Raw genomic sequence first — 17,455 nt, 5'->3', positions numbered from 1 at the left:
CAGATGTTTTCAATCTGCGGGCTGGAGAAAAAGGGGTACACCTCCCATAGACTAGGTCTATGTTTGGCTCCCTCTGGCCTTACTAGCCCCCCTAGTAAGGCCAGAGGGAGCCAAACATAGACCTAGTCTGTGTTACTCCTCTCTCCCCTACCCACAGAGCTTGGTCACTTCCCTGAGCCTTGGTCTGGCTCCCAGCATAAGGGCCCATCTTACTGGGGAAGACTGTTCCCTGGGAGCTGGAGGAAGTAAAGCTGGGGTCTGCTTCACCTCTCCAGCTGAGTGAGGGTGGCTTGGGGTCGCTGCCTGCCCTCCCGCTGCAGAAGTGCATCACTGCCCTCTGGTGCTGAGCTGGAGAATACCACACTTGTCAAGGCGAGGAGGGAGCCTTGGCCCCATTTAAGTCCTAGTACCAGAAGGCAAAAGGACAACCAGGACCCTCTCTTGGTTTTCTGGTCCCCACCCCTCCTTTTTTGTATTACATTATGTATCATTAAAATGAAATAAATACTTTACCCTCCCCCAGGATGCAGGGAAGCTACAGGAACTAGGGTAAGGGTGGGAGTACAGCTCTCTCTTGGGAAGGGGCTCTGCCCTGGGTCCCCCAACTTCCATCCGCTCAGAATAAACCAGATCTGGGGGAGAAGGCTGCATCCGCAGGGGCCTCTGGAGCCTCCTTTCAGCACCTTGGGCTTCATAAGAAGGAGCAGCAGCTGGGCTGTTTCTTCTGGGACTCCACAAAGTCTCGGATCTGGAAATGGGGCCCACCGGGCTGCCACAAGGCTCTGTACTTCAGCTCCCTTGAAGAGGAAGAAGAAGTGGGCTGGGCAGGGAGTGAGGAACTGCACCCTCCCCACTCCCATGGCCTGGGGCTACTGGACCTAGAATGCACAATGCTTTGGGGCAGGGGCTGGGCCAGGGGCCAGGCCTTACTGGATTCCCAGCTGGTGCCACCCTGCCCTGCACGATTCCCTTCCTTGCTCGGCTCTTACTTGGCAATGGCCAGAAAGGCTAACTCCACATTCATGCCCGTCTTGGCGCTGGTCTCCATGAAGGGAACTCCGTACTCCTGCCAGGAAGAGAATGTCCTCAGGGCCAGCCTCTGGCTGTCCCCACCCCTTGTCCTGCCCACGGGCAGTCACTTACCCTGGCCAGTGTCTCTCCATCCTCCGAACGGATCACCCTTTCACTGCTCACATCCGCCTGTCAAGCCCAGGTGGGTCACTCTGGGGAAGGAAACCTCCACCCCAGCGGGCCCCTCTCCTGCCTGGGCTGGTCCCTCTTTAGCCGCAGGAGCAGCTACTGCCTGCCCTCTGCTGGTGGCCTGTGGGACTGCGGGTGGTATGATTGGCTTGGAGCCAGGGTTTCGGCCTTGTTCAGGCTGAGTTACCCAGCTCCCAGCCAGGGGATCTCACTGCCACTTGGGGAGATGGGAAACTCTCCTTTGCCAGGGGTGTGGTGACTAGCCTCAGAGAGGTGACAGTAGTTGGGACTAGCCCTTGCTAGTTTTAGCTCATCATCTGTGACCCTATTTTACTATGATCTAACGGGGGCTGAGCAGTTGGGCATCCCTGGATCTCTCAGATGGCAGCGTGGGCTTTCCCTGGAGGGGGCCATTTCCAAAGCTTTACGAGGGCAGATGAGATGGGGTGAAGCTGCCAAATAGGTCTGACCCTTGAACTGGAGTCTGGAAAGAATCCTTTGCTGGGGGTGCCTGGGTGGTTCAGTTGGTTAAGCGACTGCCTTCGGCTCAGGTCATGATCCTGGAGTCCCTGGATCGAGTCCCGCATCGGGGTCCCGGCTCAGCAGGGAGTCTGCTTCTCCCTCTGACCCTCCCCCCTCTCCTGTGCTCTCTCTCTTTCTCATTCTCTCTCTCTCTCTCAAATAAATAAAATCTTAAAAAAAAAAAAAAGAATCCTTTGCTGGAAGGACATGCGGCTAACCCTCTTGGGCAGCGGTGGGGCTTTCATGGAGCTAGTAAGAGGGGAGGCGCAGGAATGGGCTCACTCACCTTGTTGCCCAGCAGCATGATCACTACATCCCTCTGCGCATACTCATGAATCTCAGTGAGCCAGGCCTGTGGGAGAGGGTGAGCTGAGCCAGGCCATGCCTGAGAACCAGCCCTTCTCTCCTCCCTCTCCCCCATCCTTCTTCTGTCCTGTTTGGTTTTCCTGGGCTACTCACTGTCCCCCTGGATTCTCTTATCTGCCTCTTTGTTCTGGCCTCTCTGGTCTTGATCAGCCTTCCTTACCAACCTTCCTACCCAACCCCAAGCACTGCAACTCCCCGTTCTATGGAAACTGGAGATGGAGGAGCTATATCTCCTAAATCAGTTGGTGGTCACCAGCGATTTCCTGGAGTGCCTCTTTGAGGATTCCAAGGACACATAAGGGCTTAGTGATAAAAAATATTGTGATTGATTGGTGATGTCTACCAGGAGCATGGAGCTGGAGGTGGCAATATGAGTGGATTTCCATCCTCTTTATAAGCTGCTTTATATCTATATGTTTTGGTCCCCGTGTGCCCCCCCCCCCCCCCCCCCCCCCCCGCATTCGCTTGCCAATCCCTTGAGGTCAGGGAGATGTGAAATCGTTATGGTGCCGTACGCACTCAGTGCTTGTACTTGTTGAATTTTTATCCCTACTCTGTAACAGTTTGGTGAGGACAGAACTGCTCACTGCCCAAATCACTTTCTTTGCCACCTGGGCTGGCTGGCTGGAGAGACTCTCCTGCTTGTGTTCTCCCCTTGGTCTCTGTGGGTGGGTAATTGCCTGGGGCGGAGCTGGGTACTTTGCTTTGGACACTTTGTCATGAGCTGCCCTCAGGAATCACAGCCAGGGCTAAGTAGGTAACACAGGCACCCAGCGGCCTGCCTGGCCTTCATGCCCACACGCCAACCAGATGCCCACCGGCAGCTTATTCCTTCTGAGTCACAGCGCAGGTGTTTTTAAAAAGGGGGCAGTGTTCCATGCTCCTCCCCCTTCCCACCAAGCAGGAAGCAGTCCTAGCTTGCGGAGGCCCCGCCTTGGCTGCTTATGGATGGCGAGGGAAGGAGACCTACCCGGATGTTGTCGAAAGAAGACTTGTTGGTGATGTCGTACAGCAGGAGTAAGGCTGTGGGGGCGGGGGGAGAGAGAGATCACACAGGGGACGTGGGGCAGGAGGATGGGTATGCCAGGTGGGCTGGGGAAGGCTTACCCTGGGCATCTCGGTAATAAGCATGGGTGACGCTGCGGAATCGCTCCTGCCCGGCTGTATCCCAGATCTAGGAAGGCACGGACAGATGGTCAGAAGGAGGCAGTGTGCCGGGACCGTGCTGGGCAGAGGGAACCCGCGCTGGAGTATGAGAGCTGTGTGGGAAGGTGGGACACTTCCTGCTGCAGGTGCTCAGGGCCTTCTGAACATGTGACGGTGTCCTGCACGGTGCTGTTATTGAGGTCACAAGCTCATTCAGGCTGCAGCCTCTTCCCTAGCCCAGAGGTTGGGGGTGCCCAGTCTCCCGGGCAGATGAGGCCTGGGAAACTGGAGAGGCGCTGGAGCAAGCCTGAGCTTGTCTGGAGGCACGTTGAGCTGCCTTTGATAGCAGAGAGGGTGCCTGGGAACTGCTTTTTCTAGAGACCTCGAACAAACAAAAGCACAAAAACCGTTTCCTCTGGGCCCCACAGGAAATTGCCCCAGGCTGAGGGCAGGGCTGCAGGCCTCCTGCGGTTTGGGTGCGCGGCAGGGGCGGGCACCTCTGTCCTCCCCCTCCCCTGCAGTTCCCGTCTCACCTGCAGCTTCACCCTCACACCGTCCACAGTCACCACCTTGTTCTGAAAGAGAAAAGGGCAGAGGGAGGGTGGATTTGGAAGGCAGGGGAGGCTTGGATCCTTGACATTCTACAGAGCAGCAGGCATTCTGTTCTGGTTGCTCCCCAGGGTTAAAGGGGGTACAGTGAGCCCCAGAGACAACTCCAGTCAGATCATCCCCTCAGGGCAGCAGGAGCCTGTCTCCAGAGAGCCCGCCTATTGCAGAGTTCTTCTGGGGACTTGTCTGCTCTTCTTACAACACGCCGGGGGCAGAAGAGACCGAGCACCTGCCTGGCTCTGCCCAGACCTCAGCAGGTGGCACAGGGCTGGGCACTGGGGGCCCTGCCTCTTTCTCACTTCCATCCATCCCTCCCGGAGCTCAGCCCCATCCTGCAGAACTGAGTCCCTAGAGAGAAGATGCCCCCCAGCATCCTGGGCACGGCTGAGGCTGGACCTGCAGGGTGGTCTTTCCCTCTAGCTGTTCACTAGTTCTCCTGAGTGAAGCTTCAGTTCCTTCCCATTGGGAGGGAGGCACCTGGCCTCTGCATTGCCTCCCTTCCCCCACCCCCACCTGGGGTTAGACCTTACTCTCCTGGACCCTCTGGGTGGAGAGTGGCTGAGTGTTACATCCCTGACACAGATTTGTAAAGGTGGGTTCCTCAAGATGACAGGGAGGGAGCCTGGTGAGCCCGGCTCTTCAACCCAGTGCAGTGCTGTGTTTCCAGGAACTCCAGAAAGACCTGTTGACCTCTGGGGCCTTGCCAGAGGGGCCCAGCTCAGAGGGCAAGGAGCAAGGGGGCTGAAGGCCAGGAAACTCAGCTCATACCGTGGGATGTGTCCGCCTTGCTCTAGGGCAGAATTTTAAGACTCAGTGTCTCATTGCTCATATCCTGTAGGTGGGCAGAGAGCCCCCGACCATGCCCAGACTCCTTGAACCTGGCCCCCTCTGTGGTCCCAAGGGGGAGCACCCCCGGTGCCCTCTGGGCAGTGAGCCACAGCAGCTCTGAGGAGCCAGGGTCGGCAAGGAGAGGACAGCATGCTGTGCCTGAGCCCTGGGCCCCTGACTTGCAGCTGGGAGGAGGAGCCTGCAGCCACCTCACCCTGAAGTCTATGCCGACCGTGGCTATGAAGGTCCCGGACAGGAAGGCCCCATCTTTGAATTGGATCAGGAAACAGGTTTTGCCAACGCCTGAGTCTCCCAGAAGCATCACCTAGGAGATGGGGGGCAGAGGCAGTTAATGGGGAGTTGGGGCAAATTTCTGGGCTTCCAGGGTGAGAGACCCTGGAAAGAGGGGCGGAGGGGCAGAGGGCCAGAGGGCCAGGGAAGGATGCTGTCGGCACTGAGGGCCACCTGGTTCTGGAAAGCCTACCGCTACCTTCACCCTGCCTCTCCTCTCTACTCCTTGGCTCAGCTCATTTCTCAGGCCCTCCTTCTGACTCTCCTGTCCTCACCCAGTTTCCTGGAAGCCTGAGTTGAGACCTCAGCACTCATAGGTCAGCAGATGTGCTCGGTGGCCCCAAAGAACCACCACTTCCAGAAGGGAAGTGTTAATACCGTGGCCAGGGATTATCACCCAAGGGAGGCTATCGGATCTGATAGGGGCGGGCACTGTTGTGTGCAAAGGCATATTCTAAAATTACCACTGCTGTTGTTTTCTTTTCTTTTTTTGGTCACAAGGTTTATCTGGAAGTTTCTAATGACATTTTATGTTTATAAAAGGGTTGCATGAACTAGGGAGGGTTGAAATTTATGCTGAAATGGGGAGACAACGAATCTGAAGTTCCTTCTGCAGAAACCTCCCAAGTGGGACAGATGGCTGCAAATTAGCGTTCCTGGGTCACTGTAGGGGAGGGCGGGTGGGGTGGGGTGTGTCCCTCCCCTTTATTGTCTGGTCAGTCTCAGCTCATCTATCTTCTTTCAGGGACAAGACAAGTGGGGCCAGGAGAAGGGAGCCTTCTGTCTAGTCATTGCTCAAGCTTGGAGAACAGAGGTCTGGACCTAATGCTGGAATTTTCCCAGTTGGCTGGTTAGATACTTAATGGGTTGAGCAGGGACTAGGTTTGAGTTATTTTTGAGGCTCCGACCTTGACAATGGAGCCCAAAGGCATTCCTGCTGTGGGCATGGGGTACTAGGATTAGCTAACTTTGGCGAAAAGGTAAGGGGACTGAGCAAAAGGCATATGAAGGCTGGGGTCCTGGCTTGTAAATGGCTACTGGGGGATGTTCGGAAGATTCCTTAACCCTTCTGTGGCATGGTTTCCACAGCAGCTAGAAGGGAGGAAGGATAATTTTGTTGAGGCCTCTTTGGAGTCTGTTAATGACTTGGACCAATAATGCTGATGTGAACTACTTGAGACTCAGGGAAGAGTGGCCCGGGGCTGGGTGCTGCCTGCCTGTGGCCCCCATTCCCTCTAATTTGGCCCAAGGAGCTCCTGCCAGGCTCCTCCCAGACTGGCCTGGACTCAGTCTCCTGGGGCAAGCCCAGGGGATGCAGGCTGCTGGAAGCCACGGGCCACTCTCCACAGATGCTGCTTGACCCAGGGGAGATGGAGAGCTGGAGGCTGGGGAGCCCTCTGGAGTCAGCACTGCTCCCTGGCTCCTGGGTCCTAGCCCCTGAGGGGGAAGGAGGGAGGGTAAGCTCCTGCATCCTTTTCAGATCACAGCTGCCTTGAACAAAAGATGCTCACTGCCCACCCAGCCAGGCGATTCCAGCCCAGCCTTGCCACCTCCTAGGCAAAGAGCCCAGCTGGCTTGTCAGGCCAGGAGGTCAGGAGGTCCCCACCAGCCTGGGGCCTGGCCCTTAGCAGCTCCCCCTCCCCTGAAGGCACAGGGGCCCATTTCCTGCCACCAGCCCACACAGGACGCCTATCTCAACGGCTCTGGGTGGGTGACTTGCAGAGTGGCTTCCCCTGAAACAATGGGGGTGGAGGCCCCAGCTCCTAGTAAGAGTGAGCCGTGGGGGCGGGGGAGGACACCAAGGCACAGGAAAAGTCAGGTCTCCTCCAAGGCCACACAGCACGAGACAGGGCAACCCCTCCCTCATCCCCAACCTTATAGAGGAAGAGTGGAAGCTCTGTGCTCCCTCAGCACCTCGTTCAGGGTTCCCGGTCCCTGACTCCTCCCTGGGCCCAGAGGGAGGGCAGACAGACCAGTGTCCATTGCCTCCCTCACCTGCTTCCGTACAGGGCAGCCCTGCAGAGGATCTGGCCCCAGAGAGGTGGCTTAAGCTCACCCACGGGGGACTTGTGACTAACCAACAGAATCTTTCTCAGGTTCTAAAAATTCTCAGGTGGGCCTGCATTTTGGTTAGCAACATCCTCCTGGAAGAAGGCGGGAGGCAATGGCTGCGGGAGCAGAAAGGGAAGGGGTAGGGCTCGGGGGCACCCGGGGTCCCACAGAGCTTCAGGCCTAAGGCCTCCAAACGCGATGTTCAGTCTCGGCTGAGAGCTTAGCTGGGGAAAGGGCATGAACCACAACTGCTCCGCCGCCAGGGGGCGTCCTCTCCGCGTCTCCAGGCATCCCTTTATCCTAGCGTTTGGGGGTGCCTGTGCCCAGGAGGTTTGTGTGCTTGACCCGTACCGAGAAGCACGGGGTTCCCGGGAGATCATAGCGGCCAGGGTGCAGCAAAAGAAAACTGGGTTGGGGTCCGCTGTGTGGGGGAGTCATTCAGTCCTTCCGACCCTCCTCTTTCCACCCTTGCTGAGCCAGCCCAGAGCCCTAGACGATGGCATAGCGCCAGGGGCTGTCTCCACCCTTCCTCCCTGCTCTGGGAGACCCGGTTCCCTGGGGAAAGGGCCGAGTCCAACGCAGACGAAGCCAGAAAGGGGCTTGGACCGGGGTCTCAGGGCAAAGGGCGCGGGGAAGGGGTGACCCTCAGAGCCGGCTGGGGAGTCCCCAGCGCTGGGCGCAGTGCCCACCCACCTTGCCCGTGACATCGTAGCTCGGACTGCAAGGCGGGGAGTGCTCGGGGGCCTCTCCATCCCGGGTGGCAGCGGCGCCAGACATGCCCGTCATGTCCCCTGGACCAGAGGTGAGCTAGGGCTGGTGGCGGGCGAGGGACAGCGCAGGGACCGCCCCGCTTTAGGCTCCACCCCATCCTCCCACCCTCCACCGCCCCGGCCCGGACCCCGACAGGCTCCTCCCTACGTCCGGCCACCCCGACGACACCTGCCCCGAGCAGGCTGTCTCGCGAGGGCGCGCACGACCGCAGGGTCAGCGCCTGAGGGGCAGGCGGGCCCCCGAGCAAACTGGCCCGGCTTCGCGCTCTGAGGACACGGGCCAAATCCAGCCCCAGGACCGGTCCCCCAAGGTCGCCAGCGGCCCGGGTTAGGTTCCCCGGGGAGCGGTCCCTGGAAATCCAGCCTGCCTCGCAAGGTCTGGCATCGCGGGGACCCCGCGGTCCGGCGCCCCGGTTCTCGCTGCCGCTGCGCAGCGTGGCCTGAAGGCGGCGCCCGAGCCCCGGCCAGCTGGCGGCCGACAGGTGTCCCTGGGTCCCGGTTGGGAGCTGGGGATGCCTCTGGGCAGCGGGGCGCTGGTTTTGTGAGGAGGCGTGCATTGTGAGGAAGGCGCTCAGGCAGTTTTGCTTTTGCTAATGCACCCCAGCGCGAGCTTTTCTGAATATAATTTTATTTACCCACCGAAATTGACCTTGCAGCACATTTACACGGTGGTTTTTCACGGCCCCTGGTGGATGCTAGGACTTTGACCCTTTATAGTGTAGATAACCTCTCATTTCTCCCTGACCTGTTGGGCTGCGCCCGGAATGACCCATCCTGGGAAAGCCTTCCCCCCACACACCTCCCAATCTAGGCGCTCCTAAAGGCAGGGCTGGCCTTATTCATGCCTGGCACCCGTCCCTTGGCATGGAGCAGGCCTTAGATGTTTGGTATTAAATGCATTCATGAGGTCGTGGATCATTTTGAGCAGACTGTCCAGGACATCCCAGGAATCCTGCAGCTCCTGGTGACAGAGAGTGGGAGTGTGTCTGGGGTTGCCCCTAGTAGGCTTCAGGGACTCTGTGGCCCTGGCCAGCCATTTAGTTACTCCTGTCCCAGCATTGTATACAAGCACATAAGCTTACTTCTGAACAGGGCGGGTGCATTACACAGGGACTGACTGAAGGGTGTGTAGGGGGAGAGGGGCATCTGCACCTCTTGACTTAGGTGTTGGGGGTAAGGGGCAGGTGTGGCTTATGGGAGATTATAGGCCTGGTGGGGACTGTGTGTACACCTGCCTCTTAGCTCTGTGATTTTTGGCATCAGCTGGAGCTATTTTCTGGCGCTGGGCATGCCATCACCTCATCTATACGTAGGTGGGCCTCAGAGAGCCATCTGTGGGAGCCGAGAAGCTGTACGGTACTCTGCAGATGTGTGGTATGGTCAGCTCTTTGGATGCCGGAGTCACCTGCTGCAAATAACACCCCAGCCCACTCTGAGCTCTTGAGTGCTCACACCGGAACCCTGTAGGGGCAACGGTTTTCAGAGCAAGAGAGTAATGGCCGACGAGAAATGAGAGAGAGGAGGAGGCATGGCCCTTGCTCCCCGTCCACTGCAAACTATGCTGTTATGGGTTGCATTACATCCCTAAAACCATCTGTGGATGTCCTAGCCCCTACTCCCTCAGAATGAGAACTTATTTGGAAGTGGGGTTGTTGCCGATGTGAGTAGTTAAGATGAAGTCGTACAGGAGTAGGGTGGGCCCTTAATCCAATATGACTGGTGTCCTTGGAAGAAGACGAACAGACACACAGGGAGAAGAGGCCCTGTGAAGACAGAGATAGAGATTGGGGTGCCGCATCTACAAGCCAAGAAATGCCAAGGATTGCCGGGAGCCACCAGAAGCTGGAAGAGGCAAGGAAGGAGCCCCTCCTAGAGCCTGCAGAGGGAAATGTGGGCTCCTGACTTCCATCCCTGGTTTGCGTTGTTGGCTTCACCCAGACCCTCCTTTGTCCTGTGGTAGGTTTGGGAGAGCCAGGCCTGTCCTGTGTCAGCCTGCTTCAGGCTCTCAGTTTGACCACATACCTTCTTCCTTCTTAGAGGTCAGATGCCACGCTTTTCTTACTAGGCTAGCGGCAAAATTTGGAGGTCCCACCCCGATGCATCTGTGGAGTGTGAATCAGAGCGTTCCCACCCACATCTACCCCACTGTCTGCCCTCTGAGTCTGCCAGGCGGAACAATGGGCGTGGAGTGAAGGGAGAAGGCTGGTGGCTGTGAGGGCCCCCTGTGAACTTGTGTGCTGAGGGGCAGATGGGGAACGGGCCCATGGTGGATTAGGCCCTGGCACACATGCTGGCCAGGCTTTCATTTCTGCTTTACTCTGAATCCCTGGCCATCATGAGTCCTTGCCTTCCTTGCTGTGACCTAACAGGCAAGTCCAGTTTCTGGGGGTTCCCCTTGCCTCTTCCCACCAGTGTGACACTGCTACCTCCCAGCCCTGAGTGTGGTCCCACAGGCCCTGTGCTCCGCTCCATCCTGATCCTGAGGAGATCCAGGGAGAGGCAGAGAGCTAAGAACAAAACTTTAATTGTTGGCCTGCCAGCTCCCTAGGACCCACACAACAGTGTTAAATTTGGACTGTACGTAACATCTGAAGCCATCGCTTTGCTTCTCCACATTCTTCTTGCCCTGGAAGGGGGACCTGAGCAAACTGTATCAAGATATTCTTTCTGGTTTCCAGTGGTGTTCAGCCAATGGGGAGCCCCAGGAAGAGATGGGGGAGCAGGAGGAGAGCATGGTAGGAGGGAGCTGCCTTGTTGCCCTGGCCAGCTCCCAGGAGGGTGACTATGAGTTGCTGCGTTTCTCCACTGAGGGTCACAGCTCCTGCCAGCCAGCCCTCCTCTTGCAGGCTTTTTCCCCCAGGTTCTGACAGTAGATCTCTCCTCTTGTTTTTTTTTTTAGGTTAGGGCTGGAATGGAGGCCCTGCGCCATGCACGGGCACTGCACCATACCCCCTGGTTCCCCAACACCCTGCCTCCACCTTGGTAAGTAGTCTTCGTATTCAACCTTCTTGAATGATCCAATGTGAGCGTCCACCTGTTTCCTGCTGGGACCCTGACAGAGACACACCAGGGCCCCAGAGTCTGGGAGCGCTTACTGTGAATCCAATGCCCACGGTGGCCGAGAAGGAGCCCGGGATGAACTTGCCCTGGTCGAACTGAACCAGCAGAGATGTCTTCCCCACGCCACTGTCACCCACCAGGATGGTCTGAAAGGGAGCAAGAGAGGCGTGACGGTCTGCAGTGTGAACTGGGCTTTAGAGATGCCGTTGTGGCTGTGGGAGTGGGCTCCTTCTAAACACACACACATGGGCGCCTGGGTGGCTCAGTTGGTTAAGCGACTGCCTTCGGCTCAGGTCATGATCCTGGAGTCCCGGGATCGAGTCCCGCATCGGGCTCCCTGCTCGGCAGGGAGTCTGCTTCTCCCTCTGACCCTCCCCCCTCTCATGCTCTCTCTATCTCATTCTCTCTCAAATGAATAAATAAAATCTTTAAAAAAAATAAAATAAAATAAACACACACACACACCCCAAACTCTTGATTTCCTAATCTGAGTCACTGAAGAGGCATGAAAGAATAGAAGGAAACTTGTTTTGCCCCATGTTAATGAACATCTGAGGTGACCATGAGAGCTTGCTTCTCAGACTTCCAACCATAGGGGTGTAACTGACTGAGGCCCCACTGTGCCCTCTGAATGCCCCAGAGGTGTGTTTGCACCGACGCCATTCTTATCACTGGTTGTTCCCAGCCAAAGGCAGAGTGTGGCAGGGACACTGAGGCAGGCTTGTTTCTGGGAGACACAGGATTCCCCTAATGGCTGAATTTGGCTCTAGGACAGTTTTACAGATCCTTCCAGAGATTGCATGGCGGTCTCCTTCACTTGGGGTCAGACCTGCATCATGGTCTGTGGGCTCTCTCTGCCTCTCCCAGCTTCCACCCCACTTTTTTCTTTTCTTTAAGATTTTATTTATTTATTTGAGAGAAAGAGAGAGAGAATGAATGGGGGAGGGGAAGAGGGAGAAGGACGAGCAGACTCCCCACTGAGCAGGGAGCCCCAACATGGGGCTTGATCCCAGGACCCTGAGATCATGACCTGAGCCAAAGTTAGATGCTTAACCGACTGAGCCACCCGGGTGCCCCTACCCCACTTTTTTTCATAGGTATTTCCCTTAATAAATTCCCTGCACTTTTAATTCCCTTTGGCACGTTTCTTGGGAGAGTAACACAAAGTCTGAAAAAACATTGTCTATAGAATAAAAAAAATCAGAACGTCTGGATATATGCCTTGGAAGTGTTTGCCCTTGGCTCTGGAGCATTGGAGAGGACAGCATTTCAAGAGAAGGAGAGTTTGGGAAAGAAGGGAATGGCTACTTCTGTGCCTGGAGGAAGTAGTAGGGAGAGTTAGTCGGGAAGGTCAGGTCAGGGAAGAAAATCATAAGCAATAGAGAGGAAATATACATACACCTAGAGGCTGGTACTCAGTAGGCTCTCAATGAATGAATGAATGGGTGGATGGATGAATGAATGAGTTGTAAATGCCTTAGTTTTAAAATGGACAATAGCTACTTTCCAAAGACAAGCATTCAAAGTCAGTGGAAAGGCTCAAGAGATGCCAACTTTAGCTGGACTTGCAAAGCCATAAAGATGCAAAAAGCCAAAAATGTAAGAGCATAAGGATTGACAGGGTCTCCTGGGGTTGGACCCATGGCCCCAACACTCTTTGGCTCTGTCAGTGGCACATGAGATTATTTGTAATATTGACTTTGGATGTCCCCTGACTATGGTCCCCCACCTCCACTTCACAAACCAAATTCGATTCAGCTTTTATTTCCTCCTGGTTTAAAGGGCTCCATTTGTTTGTTGTGTGCAGTGGCTTTAATAATTTACATCTCAAATCCAACTTTCTCGGGCTTGAAGAAGTGCTCCCTAGAGAGACTATTTCAGAAGGTGAAGGGTCAGTCCCTCCATGTCCACCTTCTTCATTTACTAAAGGATATAACACATCGGCATTCTTTTCCCTTTTATCCTTTTCCTTTTCAGGGTGAAGGATTCATTTTCTTCTCTCATTATATGAAAAGAGTTCCATCTTCTTGGGACCTGTTCTGGTTTAGTGGGGACATGGTCCAGGGTGACAGGGTTCAGCACTTCAGGTCCTGCCAAATCCTGCCTGGGGGCAGGGGCAGGATGCTGCTGCCACATTTTGGTGCAGAATTTCTGAAAATCCTATATTCAAACCTGGTTTCCAGGTCAGTAGGAAGATGTGTTTGTCAAGGTAGGAAGATAGGACACACTTGATTTGATAGTTTTTTTAAGCTTGCTTTAGAACATTAAAATATTGAGACACGTTGTATATGGATATCCATTTGTATTCTAGCCCTGGTCCCCCAAATGTTAGGGATGAGTCTGCCTAAATCCATTACCTTAGATACACAATGGAGTTATTCTCTCCACAATAGCTGCCAGGATTTTCCTAAAATTTCTCTAGATTGGCTCCAAATTTCACTGCTTGGAGAAGCTGAATGTCAACCTCAGATCCAGATTTTCCACTGTACCTTCCCTCCTAGGGAGCATTTGTGAAAATGTTGATTCATCATGGTTCTACAGAAACTTTTGTGCTAACTTTGCCACCATTCAGACAGGTGTTTTTATTCTTTTTTTTTTTTTTTTTAACATTTTAAATTCTTTTTAAAAATTCAATTTAGGTAACATATACTGTATTATTAGTTACGGGGGTAGAATTTAGTGATTCATCTGTTGCATATAAAACCCAGAGCTCATTTCATCAAGTGTCCTTTTAATGCCCTTCACCCAGTTACCCCTTCCTCCCACCTACCTCCCCTCCAACAACCCTCAGTTTGTTGTTACGTCTTTTTTTTTTTTTTTTAAGATTTTTTAATTTATTTGACAGAGAGACAGAGACAGCGAGAGAGGGAACACAAGTAGGGGGGAGTGGGAGAGGGAGAAGCAGGCTTCCCGCTGAGCATGGAGCCTGATGCGGGGCTCGATCCCAGGACCCTGGGATCATGACCTGAGCTGAAGGCAGCCGCTTAACCAACTGAGCCACCCAGGCACCCCAGTTTGTTGTTGTCTTAAGTCATTTTGTTTATGTTTGTATTTGGGCTTCATCTACTTCCAAAAGGAATTTGAGGTGGCTTACAATGAAACTGTACAAGAGGGCAGTTAAAGATGCTGCCTGAGGAAATCTTCTGTCCCAGAGTGAGATGGCTTGTTCCTGTATCTGAGCATTACAGTTGCTTCTAGATTTCCTGGCACCCAAGACAAAATGGGAAACCAGATGGGGTATGTAGTACTTATTGCCTGAGTCTATTCAGTCAGTGAGTATTTTCTCCTGGCATGCGATACAGAGAAGACTCTCTTATGTGGATTCTTATATAAGGGGCCTCAAATGACAAAATGGGCAATTGTCATTTTGCAGAAAATGCAAAGCTTTTCCTATGGGCTTTATTTTGTCTTTTCAAATTTTTATTTAAATTCTAGTTAGTTAACATATAGTGGATTTTGGTTTCAGGAGTAGAATTTAGTGATTCATCACTTATATACAACACCCAGTGCTCATCACAACAAGTGCCCTCCTTAATGCCCATCACCCATCTAGCCCCTCCCCCACCCACTTCCCTCCATCAACCCTCAGTTTGTTCTCTGTCCTTAAGAGTATCTTATGGTTTGCTTCTCTCTCTCTCTTTCCTTCCCATATGTTCATCTGTTTTGTTTCTTAAATTCCACATATGAGTGAAATGATGGTATTTGTCTTTCTCTGACTGACTTATTTCACTTAGCAAATGCACTCTAGCTCCATCCATGTTGTTGCAAATGGCAAGATTTCATTCTTTTTTTTAAAAATTATTTATTTATTTGAGAGAGAGAGAGCACACATGAGCACGAGTGTGGGGAGGGGCAGAGGAAGAGAATTTTCAAGCAGACTTCCTACTGAGCACAGAGCCTGCCGTGGGGCTCTATCTCAAGACCCATGAGATCATGATCTGAGTTGAAACGAAGAGCCAGACTTTAACTGACTGAGCCACCCAGGCACCCCAAGATTTCATTTTTTTTTGATGGCTGAGTAATATTCCGTTGTGTATATATATATATATATATATATATATATATACACACACACACCATATCTTCTTTATCCATTCATCAGTTGATGGGCATTTGGGCTTTCTCCATAGTTTGGCTATTGTTGATAATGCTGTTATAAACATTGGGGTGCATGTACCTCTTCAAATCTGTATTTTTGTATCCTTTGGGTAAATACCTAGTAGTGAAATTGCTGGGTCTAGGGTAGCCCTATTTTTAACTTTTTGAGGAACCTCCATACTGTTCTCCAGGGTGGCTGCCCCAGTTTGCCTTCCCACCAACAGTGTAAGAGGGTTCTCCTTTCTCCATATCCTTTTTTTTTTTTTTAAAGATTTTATTTATTTGACAGAGAGGGACACAGTGAGAGAGGGAACACAAGCAGGGGGAGTGGGAGAGGGAGAAGCAGGCTTCCCGCTGAGCAGAGAGCCCGATGTGGGGCTCGATCCCAGGACCCCGGGACCATGACCTGAGCCGAAGCAGGCGCTTAACGACTGAGCCACCCAGGTGCCCCTCCTTTCTCCATATCCTTGCCAACATCTGTTGTTTCCTGAGTTGTTAATTTTAGCCATTCTGACAGGTGTGAAGTAATATCTCATTGTAGTTTTGATTTGTATTTCCCTGATGATGAGTGATGTTGAGCATCTTTTCATGTGTCTGTTAGCCACCTGGATGTCTTCTTTGGAAAAATGTCTGTTCATGTCTTCTGCTCATTTCTTAACTGGATTATTTGTTTTTTTTGGGTGTTGAGTTTGATAAGTTCTTTATATCCTCTAGTTTTTCTATTGACCCTTGCTAAAAGCCAGGGCCTGACATTAAATTGTCCTTCAGTGAACACCTCTCAATGGAAGCTGGGCTAATATTGCCTCAGCACCCTGCTTTCCTGTGACTTTATGGTTTAGGGGGAACATTTAGAAAGCCTAGGTGAACGAGGTGGTTACTATGGCTCTGAAAGTGGTTCTGAGTGACTTTCTTAACAAGACAGAAATTCAGATGGATAGATCTGACTGCACAGAAATAAAAATGTTCTGGTTGACAGAACATACAGAAATCAAATGAGAAATGATAGAGAGGAAATATTTGCAAGACAGACAAATGGTTAATATATATAGTAATATAAAGAGCTCTCAAAAGAATATCTCAATAAGAAAGTGAACAAAGAATACAAACAGTATTGTGTGTGTGTAAATGTGGTTAGTTCTATGTGTCAACTTGGCTAGGAGATAGCACCTAATTACTTAATTAAACATTAATCTATCTGTTGCTGTGAAGGTATATTATGGATATATAGATTATATATTATAGATATTATAGATTTACAATCAGTTGACTTGTAAGTCTTCAATAATCTGGGTGGGTCTCATCCAATTAATTTAAGGAAGTTAGAGCAAAACTGAGGTTTCCCTGAGGAAGAAGGAATTCTGTTCAAGATTGCAGCATCAGCTTCTGCCTGAGAATTTCCAGCCGGCCAGTCTGCCCTACAGATTTTGGACTTGTCAGCCCCCTAGAGCCAAATCCTTGAAGGAAATCTCTCTCAATATATTTTGTACTGGCACTGTTTCTCTGATACAGTACACCACATAATGCTTTGATAAAAGTATGATAATGGTCAATGTTGCTTGAGATTTGGGGAAACAGGAGCTCATACATGCATCATTGGTTGGAGCATACATTGGGGCATTTTGTTTTGTTTTGTTTTTAAGATTTTATTTATTTGAGAGATAGAGAAAGAGAGCAAGAGAGAGAGAGAGAGCTCAAGCAGGGTTAGGGGCAGAGGGAGAGGAAGAGGGACAAGCAGACTCCCCCCTGAGCAGGGAGCCCACCCTGGGGCTTGATCCCAGGACCCTGAGATCATGACCTGAATTGAAGGCAGACATTTAACCGACCAAGCCACCCAGGTGCCCCACTGGGGAATTTTGAAGAACAATTGACAATATCTATCAAAGCCCAAATGCAAATTCCTTTGACTCAACAGTTCTATGGTTTTACTTGCAAAATTTCACCAAGATGTGCGTACAAGGATGTTCACGGTAGGAGGTGTAAGGGCAAATAATTCAGCAACTGGGGCTGCTTAAATAAACTGTAGAATATCCATGCGATGAAATACTGTGGAACCCATAAAAGAATGAGGTAGGGGCGCCTAGCTGGCTCAGTCGAGGAGCATGTGACTCTTGATCTCGGGGTCCTGAGTTCAAGCCCCACGTTGGGTATAGAGATTACTTAAAAAAAAAAAAAGAATGAGGTAGATCTGTATGTGCTCTTTGGGAAAAATGATATTATGGAGTAAAAGAAGAAGGGGCAGAGAGATATGCTTGTGCGCTGACTTATGTTGACTTCACTTGGGTGTATATGCTGATTATGCATACACTTTTTTTTCAGGGAGACAGCAGAAGCTGACTGTGGCTACCTTTAAGGTTCTGGGAATGAAGAGAAGACTTTTACTTGTTGCTTTATCTCTTTCTATTCCTCCCTCCCGTCTTTCTTTCTTTCTTTCTTTCTTTCTTTCTTTCTTTCTTTCTTTCTTTCTTTTTTTCTTTCTTTCTTTCTTTCTTTCTTTCTTTCTTTCTTTCTTTCTT

The 17,455-nt window shown here is 52.0% G+C and overlaps 1 protein-coding gene across 4 annotated transcripts in view; it reads right to left on the bottom strand.

Annotated features, from left to right (window-relative positions):
- Positions 1-6: 6 nt before the first annotated feature.
- The window catches only part of RAB37 (RAB37, member RAS oncogene family), a 63,068-nt gene continuing 45,619 nt past the window's right edge, over positions 7-17,455 (bottom strand). Inside the window, exons 2-10 of one of the 4 annotated variants that reach the window (XM_032429891.1) lie at positions 10,880-10,990; positions 4,886-4,996; positions 3,768-3,809; positions 3,196-3,262; positions 3,059-3,111; positions 2,009-2,074; positions 1,144-1,200; positions 990-1,066; positions 7-797 (exon numbers count right to left, since the gene is read on the bottom strand). In XM_032429891.1, the coding sequence (XP_032285782.1) occupies positions 692-797; positions 990-1,066; positions 1,144-1,200; positions 2,009-2,074; positions 3,059-3,111; positions 3,196-3,262; positions 3,768-3,809; positions 4,886-4,996; positions 10,880-10,990 (690 nt within the window). In that variant the 3' untranslated portion in view covers positions 7-691. Of the gene's footprint in view, positions 798-989; positions 1,067-1,143; positions 1,201-2,008; positions 2,075-3,058; positions 3,112-3,195; positions 3,263-3,767; positions 3,810-4,885; positions 4,997-7,707; positions 7,814-10,879; positions 10,991-17,455 lie in introns of those variants that run through there. The other 3 variants (XM_032429892.1, XM_032429893.1, XM_032429894.1) reach the window with 3 other exon arrangements.

This window comes from Phoca vitulina, unplaced genomic scaffold (assembly GCF_004348235.1).
Source record: "Phoca vitulina isolate PV1807 unplaced genomic scaffold, GSC_HSeal_1.0 scaffold41, whole genome shotgun sequence".
Lineage (NCBI taxonomy): Eukaryota > Metazoa > Chordata > Mammalia > Carnivora > Phocidae > Phoca > Phoca vitulina.
This window is presented reverse-complemented; position numbering and strand designations above follow the sequence as displayed.